The sequence below is a fragment of the Hetaerina americana genome, unplaced genomic scaffold (genome assembly GCF_022747635.1).
Source record: "Hetaerina americana unplaced genomic scaffold, ioHetAmer1.1.p SCAF_9, whole genome shotgun sequence".
Classification (NCBI taxonomy): Eukaryota; Metazoa; Arthropoda; class Insecta; order Odonata; family Calopterygidae; genus Hetaerina; species Hetaerina americana.
The window spans coordinates 76,453,152-76,466,389 of NW_027287538.1; the positions used below are offsets into that span (position 1 = coordinate 76,453,152).

At 36.2% G+C, this 13,238-nt stretch overlaps 1 protein-coding gene across 1 annotated transcript in view; it reads right to left on the minus strand.

The window, feature by feature from the left end:
* Positions 1 to 1,974: 1,974 nt before the first annotated feature.
* Positions 1,975 to 13,238, minus strand: part of wdb (serine/threonine-protein phosphatase regulatory subunit widerborst) — a 154,142-nt gene continuing 142,878 nt past the window's right edge. Inside the window, exons 6-10 of the mRNA XM_071597538.1 lie at positions 9,244 to 9,303; positions 8,367 to 8,580; positions 6,533 to 6,652; positions 4,146 to 4,375; positions 1,975 to 3,403 (exon numbers count right to left, since the gene is read on the minus strand). Coding sequence (XP_071453639.1) covers positions 3,298 to 3,403; positions 4,146 to 4,375; positions 6,533 to 6,652; positions 8,367 to 8,580; positions 9,244 to 9,303 — 730 coding nt within the window. The 3' untranslated portion in view covers positions 1,975 to 3,297. The remainder of the gene's footprint in view (positions 3,404 to 4,145; positions 4,376 to 6,532; positions 6,653 to 8,366; positions 8,581 to 9,243; positions 9,304 to 13,238) is intronic.

The window sequence follows — 13,238 nt, forward strand, 5'->3', positions numbered from 1 at the left end:
CTCTGGAGATGAATTTCTGGATTTTGAAATTGGTAATGAAAAGATGACACCTAGCCACGTCACCTAATTACATATTATAGATGCACACAACCATTAGAGTAGTGCAATCATTATTGAAATTCATGAAAAGGGAAGATAATTTCTTCCACCAAAACTTTCATAAAAAAGGGGGTGCATCTTTAATGCCAGTGCCTACGTCAATATGCCAGCAAATACAGCAAGTTGCATGAAAGTTGAGAGACAATTTCATTATTTCCTAAGGCCTTTCCACAAATGGTTACTGCATGGAAACATTAAAAAACCAATTACCAATGTTTAGTTTAAGTACATTTTTCCATCCAATTTGACCAACATATGAGTAAGTTTTGTTTGTTACTTCTTGAGCTTGTTTGCTTGTTAAGCAACACATAATTAGTACTTAAATAACTATGTTTAAGAACTTACAAGTCCTTAATGTTTAAATTGTCATGGGATTTATTTTCGTCAACTTTTTCATTCACCTGTCAATAACAGTGATTATTTGGAGAACATCTTAAAACCTTGACTCATTAATTCATTTTTCCATTTTAACCAATCATATTAATATATTACATGTTTCTAGGAATGAATCCTTATTAAAGCAACTCACAATTATTGAAACAATTACCAGAAAAATACATTAAATCCAAATGAAAGGAAATTCCCACAAAAAATATGCAGGTGTGCCACATGCAAACATAATATAATAATGCAACGACGTAGCCTTCCAAATTTCTGTAACATAACATCTGCTGCATTAGTTTTAACATCCAAGTATCATTTGGAAGATAACAGTTATATCCAGCACAAATTGTAGCTCTTTATTATTTAAATTTGGTTTCAATGCAATACATACTATAATTTCATGGTACTTCAGGTTCTATAAAAGGCATACCTTTTGTCCTAGATATGCCAAAAATATATGAAATTGTTCAATGCACATATTTACATGCTAAACACTGCCAAGTGTTTTGGAAAAGGTAAGGACCAAGAGCTGGGGAGGAGAGAGGACTTTCCATGCAAGAAAAGAAAATCCAAAACCACTGATCATATCAGTGAGTGCTTGGATAATTAAGTCTTTCTTTAACTCAGTGTGTAAAGAAACTGCATTCTATTGTACAAATGAGGAATATTCACCCTAGCATGATGAAAAAAGAATTCCAGAAAGGTATTTTCTCAGGTGACTCTCATCCTTTTGCTGGCCAACAGGAAGGACAACCCATTCTCTCTCTTGCATGCAAACACATACACAGAGCTTGAACACACACACACACACACACACATATATATATATATATATATATACATATATATGTACATGTGTGTATATATATATATATATATATATATATATATATATATATATATATATATATATATATATATATATATATATATACATATATATATACATATATATATATATATATATATATATATATATATATATATATATATATATATATATGTACATATATATGTATATATATATATATATACACACACATATATATATATATATATATATATATATATATATATATATATATATATATATATACACATATATATATATATATATATATATATATATATATATATATATATATATATACATATATATATGTTGAACCACTCTCCATGCTAGATGCAAGTGCTCCTTAAAATGCTTTTTTTACCCCACCTTAGTATAAATATATTCCTTATGTCCTCTTTTTACAAGTTTGAGCAGCATTTGCCACATGTTACCACCATGATAGTTTAAGAACATGCCCTTTAAAAGGGTGTTTTTTACAGAAGATCCTAAAAAAAGAAGTATAGTCAAAACAAGTCAACAAGTGCCCGCTAAAATTTATTGGTGTGGTATCATCATTAATGGTTGGCAGTCAATGATAGTTACTTTGTCCACATATCACTGAAATCTACAGATCAGATGCAGAATGTAGAAATTCTAAATTTCAGGAAATTTTATTTTCACCAGAGAGAGAGAGAGCACCTATAATACATCAGGCTATCATCAACTTTGGATGGAAACACATGAAGGATGAAGGGGAGGATGGTTTACAATAAAAAGGTCAGAAAAAAATGACCATGAGCCACTCACAGACCACCAAAATGACATGCAACACATCAACTGTGCTGTGTTCTTATGTATCACGCATCATTCTGACAACAACATGGTTGGCTTCACTTGAACCTTCTCAGAATGTCAGGAATACATAAAAAATAAATAAGATGGAAAATTTGGTACATAAAGTGTTAACTACAAAACATTCTACCAAGGTTGACAGTGAATGGTTTACAAGCTTTTCAACACTTGTTGCTGAGTAAGCTTCCATTTAACTATTTGAGTGCAAGTCTTGCGTTCAGTCTCACATACAATACAATGTTTCACTTCTAACTAAAAACTGAAGCTGCTGCTGCTGCTATTAGTACCTTAAAAGAATTTAACCACCAGACCACATCTTTTTAAATGTTCAGTGATTTTGAGTTTTCTTAAAGCATCCCTTTTTTGGTTCAAAGTAACTGCAGTTAGGAGGGCTCACGCATTTACTTTGTTTATGCACTGGATAACTTTTAGACACCATTTAACCACCAGATTTGGCACAAAGCAAGATCACTTTTAAAATCTTTTTGAAACCATAATCAATCCTTCGTTTCAAAAATCTATGGCCAGATTATAAGACAATGAAAATGCTCCACTTGACGATATACTTCAATTGATTTGCAAGAGCATTAACTATTGAAGAGTTTTTGTTCTCCAATTCTAATCGTTAATAATAATAATAATAATTATTAATCAATTGCAAGGAAGCTGATTTCAATAATTCTCAGCAATATGCTAAGAAACACTGACTCACCATCCTTACAATCCATGGGACAAATTATTAGTGAAAATGCCAACAATTTGTGCAAAACAGTAGCACTTGGTGATTGCACATTGATCCCTATGTTTGACTCCTTCATTCATTTAGCGATTCTAGGTACAAATACATAGGGCCAGCCAGCCATCCCCCTTCTCCATCCTCCCTCACATCCAGAGCCCTCTCAGTGACCAACCACAGCTCTCCAACCTGATGCGTCCCGCCACATCCACGCTCCCCCGCTACCTGCTAGCACCAAGCAGCTACTGCAAATCTGTTCCTTGTATTCGGCCTTAACATCCTCACTCACAAATTAACTGACAAGATTTGTAGAACTCCAAGTCCCGACAACTTTCACTTTCATCACACAACAAATATAACAGCAAATAAAGTTTCTATGACTCTTTTAGAAATATCACTTGGAATATTGTTTCTTGCTCTCCATCTTTAATTTGTGGGATACCTCCAATTCCGAGAGCTTTTTCCACAACTCATCCCTCTCCTTCTCTCTTTTCTTCTCTCTGCAAGCAACAACACACACAACATGAATACGCTGAAGGTCAACAAAAGAAATGTTTCGGGCGAGACTGATATCGATGGAAGATATCCCAATGACAATCCATTTCTAAAGAAACATTCAAACACGAGCAATTCCACCACTGTCTTCGGTGTGTGCATTGACGGGCGTGAATCAAAGTGGCATATTTACTTTGAAAAGAGGCATTAGACAAGATGAAGTCACCTGACTGCCCACCAAGTTGACTTTTGAGTGGCACGTTGGGAATGATCCCCTTCCGAATTCATTCAACTTGGTGAAGATGGCCAAAACTAGCACAAACACCAACATTTGATTATTTCTTTAGACATGGAGTCCCCCTGTATATCCACCCTGCCAGGTATGAGACCGCATTGCACTCCCCAGATTTCTCTACCTTTGGCTTGTTTTCAATTGATACTTCAGCTTATACTTCCCCAAGCATGCTCAAAAGGCCAATTCTTACAATCCATTACAATCTTCAATCATTTCATGCAACTAAAATGTGCAAACATAACTTACACAATTTGCACATACAAGCAATTGATAATTAGCATCTGCATGTCAACATTTCACTAGGTATACTATTTATACCTAAATATTTTTTAAGAATATCATTTGTTAGAGGCTCATTTTCACCATCCAATGCATTTTGCTTAAGTTATCAACTATGATTAATTATATTAATAATTGTGATTAAATTAGGTAACTAAATTAGATAATTTCACCTTTGTCGCTCAGCTTTATACGAAGCAGTCAATTCGTCAAATAATTGACTGTTCATTTCCATAAATGTCTTAAGAACATTGTAAACTAGCGCCACAATGGTCTGGTTCCAGTGCTCCTTGCTGATTCTGTACAGTGCAGGGAACATTATGGGCATGATCACTTGATTGTTTTCTTCAATGAGGCTCATGATGTATTCATTGTTCCAAAAGTACAGTGCCCGCTCTGCAACCTGCATTACAATTAACCCAAAATTCAAACATAGAATTCAAAATTAATGCCTGCATTTTCTTATCCTTATATTTTGGTTTAAAAGGAAACATCCAATTTTTAGATCCTAACAATTTAGCCATGCTTCTTCAAATCAATACAATCTATTATCAATACATTAAGAAAAAGGGAATCTGAGATTTTATGCTTCTGTATCAGCAAATTGATGAGATTCCATGAACAGAAAAACACCAAAAAATTAAAATGAAATATTATAAGCTTGATGCCCAAAACTCACACAGCACAAGTGTACTATTTTTTAAAGAAAATTATTTGCCAGTAGCATGTTTAAAAATATGTTCATCAGGTATTATGCACAAAACTTTCAGAGTTAATAATAAGTATCAAATATGAAATAGTAAAATGGCAATCCAAACCCGATTAGGAAAACAAGAATATTCCACTTATTGAAAGAACAGACTATATGCCAAAACATCAAAGCATCACTGCAATACATTTCCACCGCTATACTAAAATAACTTTTGTAGACAATTATGAAGTAAAACTTATAATTCATATTTCATGTAACTTCAAAAACTTACTAAAGTGAAATGATTGAACACAACAAACCTTCCTTGACTTGGGGTGGCAAGAGACAGAAGTGTAAGGTTAAGTGATAATGACTTGGCATTCAATGTAATAATAAATACCCACATCAACATTTTTTTCCCAAGAACTCAAACTTTGAAAGTGAAACACCCATTAAGTTAAAACTCCTCATTTATCAGCTCCTCTCCATTGATTTCTTTATATTATCATCAATGTGTTGCCCATTTTTGTAGGTATTAATTTTTCTTGAATTAGCTGCCCTGCAGCAAAATGAACACGAACAAAAATGGATATTTGATGGATACACTTTAATAATAATGAAACAACTATGAACTATTGGGGTGAGGGCGATGGAGGGCACACACTTGCCCGTGCAACCATGACCGCGAGAGCAAACCGTCTCAGAGCCATGCTGTGTACTTGTGAGTGACACGGGCGGTTGGTGGGAGTTTGGGGGATCCAAGCAGAGAGAGGCCAATTGGCTGAGGAGGTATGCATTTTGGAGGAGATAAGATGGCTACTTGACAGCCATAACCCAGGATAATATTCCCATGTTTAGAGCTGGTATGGTGTTCATTTGAGAAAAGGAAAGTGAGCTCAATATTCGGAGCAACAGGGGTGAGAGGACAACAAGGAGAAAGCGCACCTCTTGCACCTCTGTTCCAGCAGAAAAATCAGGTGAAAATAGACAGTTTACAACTTAAGGATGCTACTCAATGCTGCTAATTGTTTTTTAAAACTATATTTCACTAACTCTCAAAATGCGCAAATTGAGAAGAGAGTTTGATGAAGACTGTTAATTCAAATTAGAGGAATGCATTACTTTTGTGGGAAAATCTGATAGTCCTCCACAAGCCATACTTTTGTAGAGTACACTAAATTTCACTCTATATAACTGATGAAACTGAGAGGTTGTATTCCTTCATTACAGTTTCTTTGAAAAATGAAACTTGTTCCTCATTAAGTTTGTGATAAGTCATAAAAATTATTGTTATCACAAACTTGATGTGGCCTGAAGATGTGATGATGATGCCCAAGCATTGAACCCCAGGTCATGAATTATTTCCACATTCTTTCGGTTTGCAATATTAAATTATGGTTTTCTTGACGCTTAAGCCCTCGCAAATTAGTCCTAATAATACACATAACTTGTATTCCTTACTGATACAGCTCTTTTCATTGGGTTGGGAGTTTCTATTTAATATCTACCATCCTAGTTCAATATATTTTTTCCCAAGTTTCGAATTTATCCAACCCACATGCCAAGTGCAAGTACATATTCACTTGCTGCTTGGATAATACAAAACAATGCTATGAGGGGATTCGATATAATACAGTGTCTCATCACATTTTAGTAACTTAATTTATGGAGTTTTCAACTTCTTTTCACAATAACAAAGGAAGTTAAAGAAGAATCATGGGATAGATTGGCGAGGCAGGATCAATACATGAAATGACCTGGAAAAATATCAATTATGACACCTCGTAAAAATTATTTAAGGGTGCATGGCCTGGCAATAAATTTCAGAAGAAGAAGAATGCGGTCAGCAGACTGACAAAACAACAGTACCTGGAAGTGAGGACTGGATACACATCTAGATATTTGCCGGAAAAGAGGTTCTTGAATCTTCCGAAACTGTGACGGTTCACTGACGTCCAAAATCTCCTCGATTTCCCCAAGAAACATCACCTGCAGAAATAATAAAACAAACATTGTAGTTATTTGTATTACATTCACTGATACAGTTGACATTGGAGGCAATAACCAAATGGCACACACATCATGTGATTGAATTCCCAACTGATGGTATGCCTCATTATTTGAATAGAGCATTGGGAAGACAATTTATACACAAAATACAGAAATTAATGTTTTCCATGCAAGAGTTCGAAAGGTAGAGACTGAATAAACAACCACTGACTTCTTAAGGTTGTCTGATTTCTCTGGTCAACAAAGGCACTTTGGCCAGGCCACACACCACCCTTCCTCTCAATACAAATCCAAAGTTGGACATTGGACTTGAGATCTTCAGATAACCGAGAAATGCAAAGTTGACTACTGTGAGCTCCCCTGGTTTAGCAACATTGTAAACACATTTTTTCAGTTAAAATTTAAGTTTCATCAGACTTTTCGGTAATGCTCATGTAAACAACTACCTTGATTACATTTCTAAAATTTTATATTCTAATTTTATTCTAAAATTACTAAAATCTATATTCTCTAAAATTTCCAGCAGGGTGGATTGGTTCCACTTTTTTTTTATATTCTGACTTGGTTCAGTTCTTAAGTTTCTGTTTTCAGTTTTGTTCCCAGCTCCAATAAATGGATACATATCCAACTACTGACAGTGGCACCAGTCAGCAAATTCTAAATCACCTTTGACAAAACATTAAAAGTAATATCAAACATGTCCACTGTGACATGGTGGAAGAGCAATGAATGACACACTTTGTACTGCACACACTGTATTCTTGTACATTAATACTATGAGGTTTTGTCACAGCACAAAGTGCCACATGCAATCAATGATTTTTTAGGTTTCAAAACTACAAATTGTACATATTTGCACCCCTAATTTTTAGGTTTTAGGGAATGAAAACAGCCTAATTTCCTCAGTGTGTATTAATACCAGTTATGGAACAAAATTTTATCATTCTGGTTCTAGTTCTAGCCTCGAGAACCAGAGGGACTGCCGACTGAAGGACCAAGGTGAGCCATTGCTTAACTTCTGCTCTCTTCAGCTTCCCAAAGCCTTTTGTAATTAGTGCTTCTTTTTACAAGAACAACACAAGACAGCCACCGTGCACTCGCAAGGCTATTTCATCCAAGTTTATACAAATGTGAAAGCTGATAGAGATCAATTTTAGCATCAAGCAAGCAAAATTGGAGGAAAATGACAAAAATTCATTCGCTGATAAACAACATTGATTATCATCCATTCTACATCAATAAGTGTCATGTGTTACCACCTATCATTGTTAGTCCTCAGATATTATAGGTATTAATTTCATTGCTATTTTTGCACAATTTGTGTGACTTGCTTATAAGTTTGATATTGTCAATGTGTGACGGGGGGGTTAGGTGGAAGGAAAGAGACTCCATAGTCTCAATCTCGCCCCAAAATAAAGATGACACTATCTATCTATTGTGGAATAACCTCATGGCATTCCAAGTTCAAAGATTAATTAAAGGGTTCAGTTGATTCCCCTGCATAGCCTAGTTTACATGGAGGACCTGGTGCCCAGAAAACCACTCTGATTGGGTGAAGTGCAGGGGAGGTGTGAAGAAACCAGAGACCAGATCGTAGACCCCACGGCCCTCTCCACACCAGCCAAACACTCTCTGCCCACTCGTCACCAAAACACGAAAAACCATCAGCAGATAAAAGACCCCTGCCACTCACCTCCTTCTGACTACAGGTCTTAGGCCAGAACTTGAGGAGACCTTTGACAACAGGTTCGGTTAGAGTTGCATCCTTCTCCAGGAACTGCACCACACAATAGGCCAGCTGTGCATGATACAGGGAGAGGCACTTCACCTTGTGCAGAGGCAGCAGGACCTTCACCAGGAACTGCTTGTGCTCCGACTTCAGAGGGAGTGCAAATCCATTTATTATGCTGCAAGGAAAAAGTTATTTTATAATGGCAACGATATCTCACTCAACTGCGTTCAGCGATTCCAGTAATATAATGAAGACAATACAATACAAGGTTATGGGCAATCTTTCTTCGTGGTCTTTGGTTCTTCCGACCATCAATTTACATTCTTCAAATTTGATTGCTGACATCAAGGTAAAATAATGGGACTATATGTTTACTTAATGAAAATTCAGGGAAAAATAGTTCATCAGAAAAGTGAATAGATAAAGATTCCACAAAAGATTCATGGAGTTGAATGAACACACCAAAAGTCCTGGTAAAATTCAAAGTAGAAACTTAAACAATAATTAACGAATAGAATAAAAATGATAAAACACAGCACATATCTAAGTATGCAAGGTCTCTGCAGCTACGGCTATTCAAAACTAATTAACACTTTCGTGAGTTTTTACAAAGTGAAATCATTTTTTTAATTATCCACCTTATTCATCTGATTCCAATCTTTCAAGCTGAATAGCATCCGGCACTCTATGCCATTATTATTTTAATCTCAACCAGAGAAGCATAGACCTCAAATTATGGACTTAAGTGATGTCTTTACATTTACAAATCTTTGCAAGAATTAGGAAAGTTACTATCCAGATAATTTATCACTGATTGAACATAAATAAAAGCACATACCTTCCTAAAATTTCCAACAGTTCACCAACACCATTGAAATGCTCTGTTTCATAAATAAACCTGCAAGAGATAGAAAAATAGGACAATTAAATTGGAGTCCATGCACAAGATTGTCATATCTCCAAGTAATGACTTGTGCTATAATTAATCATAACATTTTAAAGTGAAAGAGTATTCAGGGCTTAGATAATCAGGGTGCAAGCAAACACAATTGAATGACCTCAGCATTATCGAAGCAGTTACCGATAATACCCCAGGTCCAATCAGAAAAAACATTTGCCGGTAGAATTTGATGCCCAAGGCTAAATGAATCGGTTATTGCATAGAAAAACACTTCAATAAATTTTCCTCCTGCCGTGAGCACCAACTGTCTCGTTACCTGTGCTCACTGTTTTATAAAGATACCCTAACAGGTGCTTCTTTTTTCAAGGATAATCCTAGCGTAAGTTTCCTATAAACACTACAAACCACAGGCTCTCCAGCATCTCCAAAATTATGCAAATTATTGATCTTGTTTAGATTGATTAGTTCATATAAAATGAATGCAAGTGATTTCTCTATCATTTACACTACACTTAATAACAAAATAATTGGCAAGTCCTCTTAGGCAAAGTTAGAGAAAGGTGCTCAGCAGAAATTGCTGTAAATATTTGGTTTTATTTAAGTATGAGGTGCTGAGCATCTGTTTTAGCCCTACAATGCGACACATAAGAGGCATTGGTTCAAAATTTTATATTTTGTTGATCCAGTGCATTAAGTGAACAATACTCATTGCTTCTTGTAGATTATTGCATAAACAACATCTTGATAAAAACATGCATGACAGAAGAAGACTAACTAACTTAAATTCTATAAAGTAGTGCAATACCATTCTATTTAATGGAATATTTGGGCATTGTTTTTCCACTTAGCTTTCCCCTTAAATTAAGGTTACCCTGACTTTAAAAATCAATAAGACATTTGCAATCACTGCTAAACTATCTTGAAAGATGAGCAAGGTATGGGGGCTCTGGAGGACAAAACGACGAAAGAGGCGAGTGGCTGCTGGAGATTTCCTCGCAAGGGGCAAGAGATTGGGCGGCCACTTGTCATTGACTCCCCTTAATTAAACCATGAGGATTGCAAAGGGCAATCACCAAAACAAGAGTCTACACCCTGGCATGATCTATAAGCAGGGTTATCGTGGAATGGTGAGAAGAGATACAGCTCCTTGCACTAAGCACTGCTGAAGTAGGCGACATTCAAACATTATAACAAGGTAAAGAGACATGTTAGTTCAGTGGGTGGAGTGCTGGGCTAAAGGTGACGACCTTGGCTCCATCCCAAATTTATGGGAAACTTCCACTTCAGCCTAACTATTTGATTTTTGTAAATCCAGAATTCCCCCTTATTAGAGCTGGTGGCTACCCTACCCTCCTGATGTGTGCATTGAGCATGTCAGGCATGGATTAGCACAGAGACGGGATACAGATAGGTCTGTGACAGCGTCATTACTCGTCAAAGAATCTAAATAAATATTATGGAAAACACAGAATCCACCCTTTCCGCAATTTTGCTAGTTGACATTAGCAGTTAGAAAAAGTGTTTAAGGTCAGCTCTATCACCCGGATAGGTGGACTTGTAACTGAAGACAAAGTGAGTGCTTTTCAGATGGCAGATTAAATGCGCCAAAACATCAGATTCCAATCCGAAGAGGATACTCAACTATCCAATCCGAAGAGGATATTTAAATAAATTATGTTAAGGTTGCTCCTACTCAGGGGGTGAAACGGAACTCTTCCACAACCCCCTTCCTCACAAAACATTCACAGTTGAAAGCAACAACTTATTTCAAAGTTTGTGCCAATTCCTGTGCCATCCTTGGTCATCATCGGTCTGCAGATGACATGCGAGAAGTGCCTCAGTTTTCTACCAGACATCAGTAACAATGGCTGCGATCTGAGCAATTGAAACATTGGGGCAAAAACTAAGGCATCTTCTGAGCAAAGATTCATGAAGAAATTCAGTGCAGGCAACACTCAACTTACGCCCTGGACACATACATAACAAGGGCAATGGGTTGAATAAAAAATTGTGTACAGCAAAATAAGTGATCTAGTCATATTTATGACAAACAACAGATGCTCCTACTATAAGGAATGATGCAACTTATTCCAACCGAATTTCCCCTTGAATTTCAATATTTAAAAATATATTTCCAATCTTGAATTCCAAATTCAATTCAATCCTTCATTCCATTTTTCCTAAAATATTAACTTAAACTGCAAACATGATGGCAAGAATTAGAGAAGTTAGAACAATTCATACATTTGCATATTTTACAAGGGATAGAATGCAAATTGTTAGATATTTCTTTGTGTGCAAATATTTCAAGGGATGCGCAAATAAAAGCCCTACGGTGTGATTTCACCTCCACTCCATGCCATTTATTAAAACATCTGTGCAAGACTACAAGCAAAACAGTAAAAACCAATTCATACTCTGGGGAAATGTATTCAAATATAGCCTATAGTATGGTATTTTGGGGCTCAGCTGCCATTTCTCTAGCTATCTTTAAAATGCAAAAGAAGGCCATTGGAATAATCACTGCAAAAGCTTATAATTCTCCATTGAGGCCTACATCCCTGGAATGAAATTCACTACCACTCCTGGGCATACATATTATGTTTTTAACTCTGTATATAAAAAATAACATCAGCAACTACCTCGGATAGAGAGTAAGTCGTATAGCATGCAAAAATCTTGAGCCAAAGACAATCTAGCTCAGCAAATATTTGGCATAACGAGGAGAGGGGGATGCCTGGAGTGATTGTGCCGGCTGCTTACATTTGTGTTTCCGATAGTATTGTAGTGTCACCAGTGATTGCACATTTGTTCAAACTTGTGTTCGGGTGTTTTTGACTCTTCGTGCACAGTTTAATAATATTTTATGACGTTTCAAAAATGCCCCCAAAGAAAATGCCACTAGAAGACATTCAAAAGAGAATAAAAATTACCGTAGAAATGAAATATGAAATCATTCTACAGCAAGAAGGAGGTGTCATCATAGCTGATCTATCACGCGCACTTAACTGGTGGAAATCAACGCCTTGTACTATCCTCAAAAGCAAGGAAAAGCTGACTCTTGAAGAGCTTATGGAGTTGCATTGTGCTTCACCAAAAGAAGCCGTGGAAGGAGGTGCTTGTCTGAGGAGGAGGAGGCAACTCCCAAGCAACAATCACCAAGCACAACACGAGAAATGCCGAAAGCATGAGAAACCAATGCATCAGACAATGACAGGCATCACCCTAATGCGGCAGTTGTTACTCGCACTAGGAATTTTTTAAGATGATAACGCTGCGTTGCATTTTCACAACATTTTGAAGAGTTGGCAACCACTTCAAAATCCCGATTGTTTTCTAGCGAAAAAGAATTAGCTATGTATCCTAACTAATAATTTTAACTCATTGTTAAATACTTATCTATTTCATATTCCAGGCTGGTTAATTCCACGATAGAGGGAGAGGTGAAGACTACAATTCCCTGTTGCATCATATATTGAGAAGCATTCCGCCATAGAAGAAAAGCTGAATGTGAGCCATGATCCTAAATAATGTCTACATCAATTTCTTTGAATAGACCCTGTCAACTCATACTTTTTCACGCATTATGACATTTCACATTACTTTATATGGAAAAAAACGATTCACTAAACGAGTGTTTTTTTATGAGATAAGATGTGGAACGGATCATGCTCGTATTATGAGGTTCCACTGTATTCTCTTAACTCCGACAACCATCGTCATTACACCAGAGGAAGGCACAGCATCCATTATGGCAACATGAGAGCATAAGTATTGAACTTAGGGCCCAAGATGGGCACCAGATTATATAACTAACTACCCAAAAATATAAAGGATGCTGCATTCAAACATAAATTAAAAAGAAACCTACAATGTAACATGTTCTACTCCGTTGATGAATACCTCAACAATATTCCAAATTATGGAGTCCT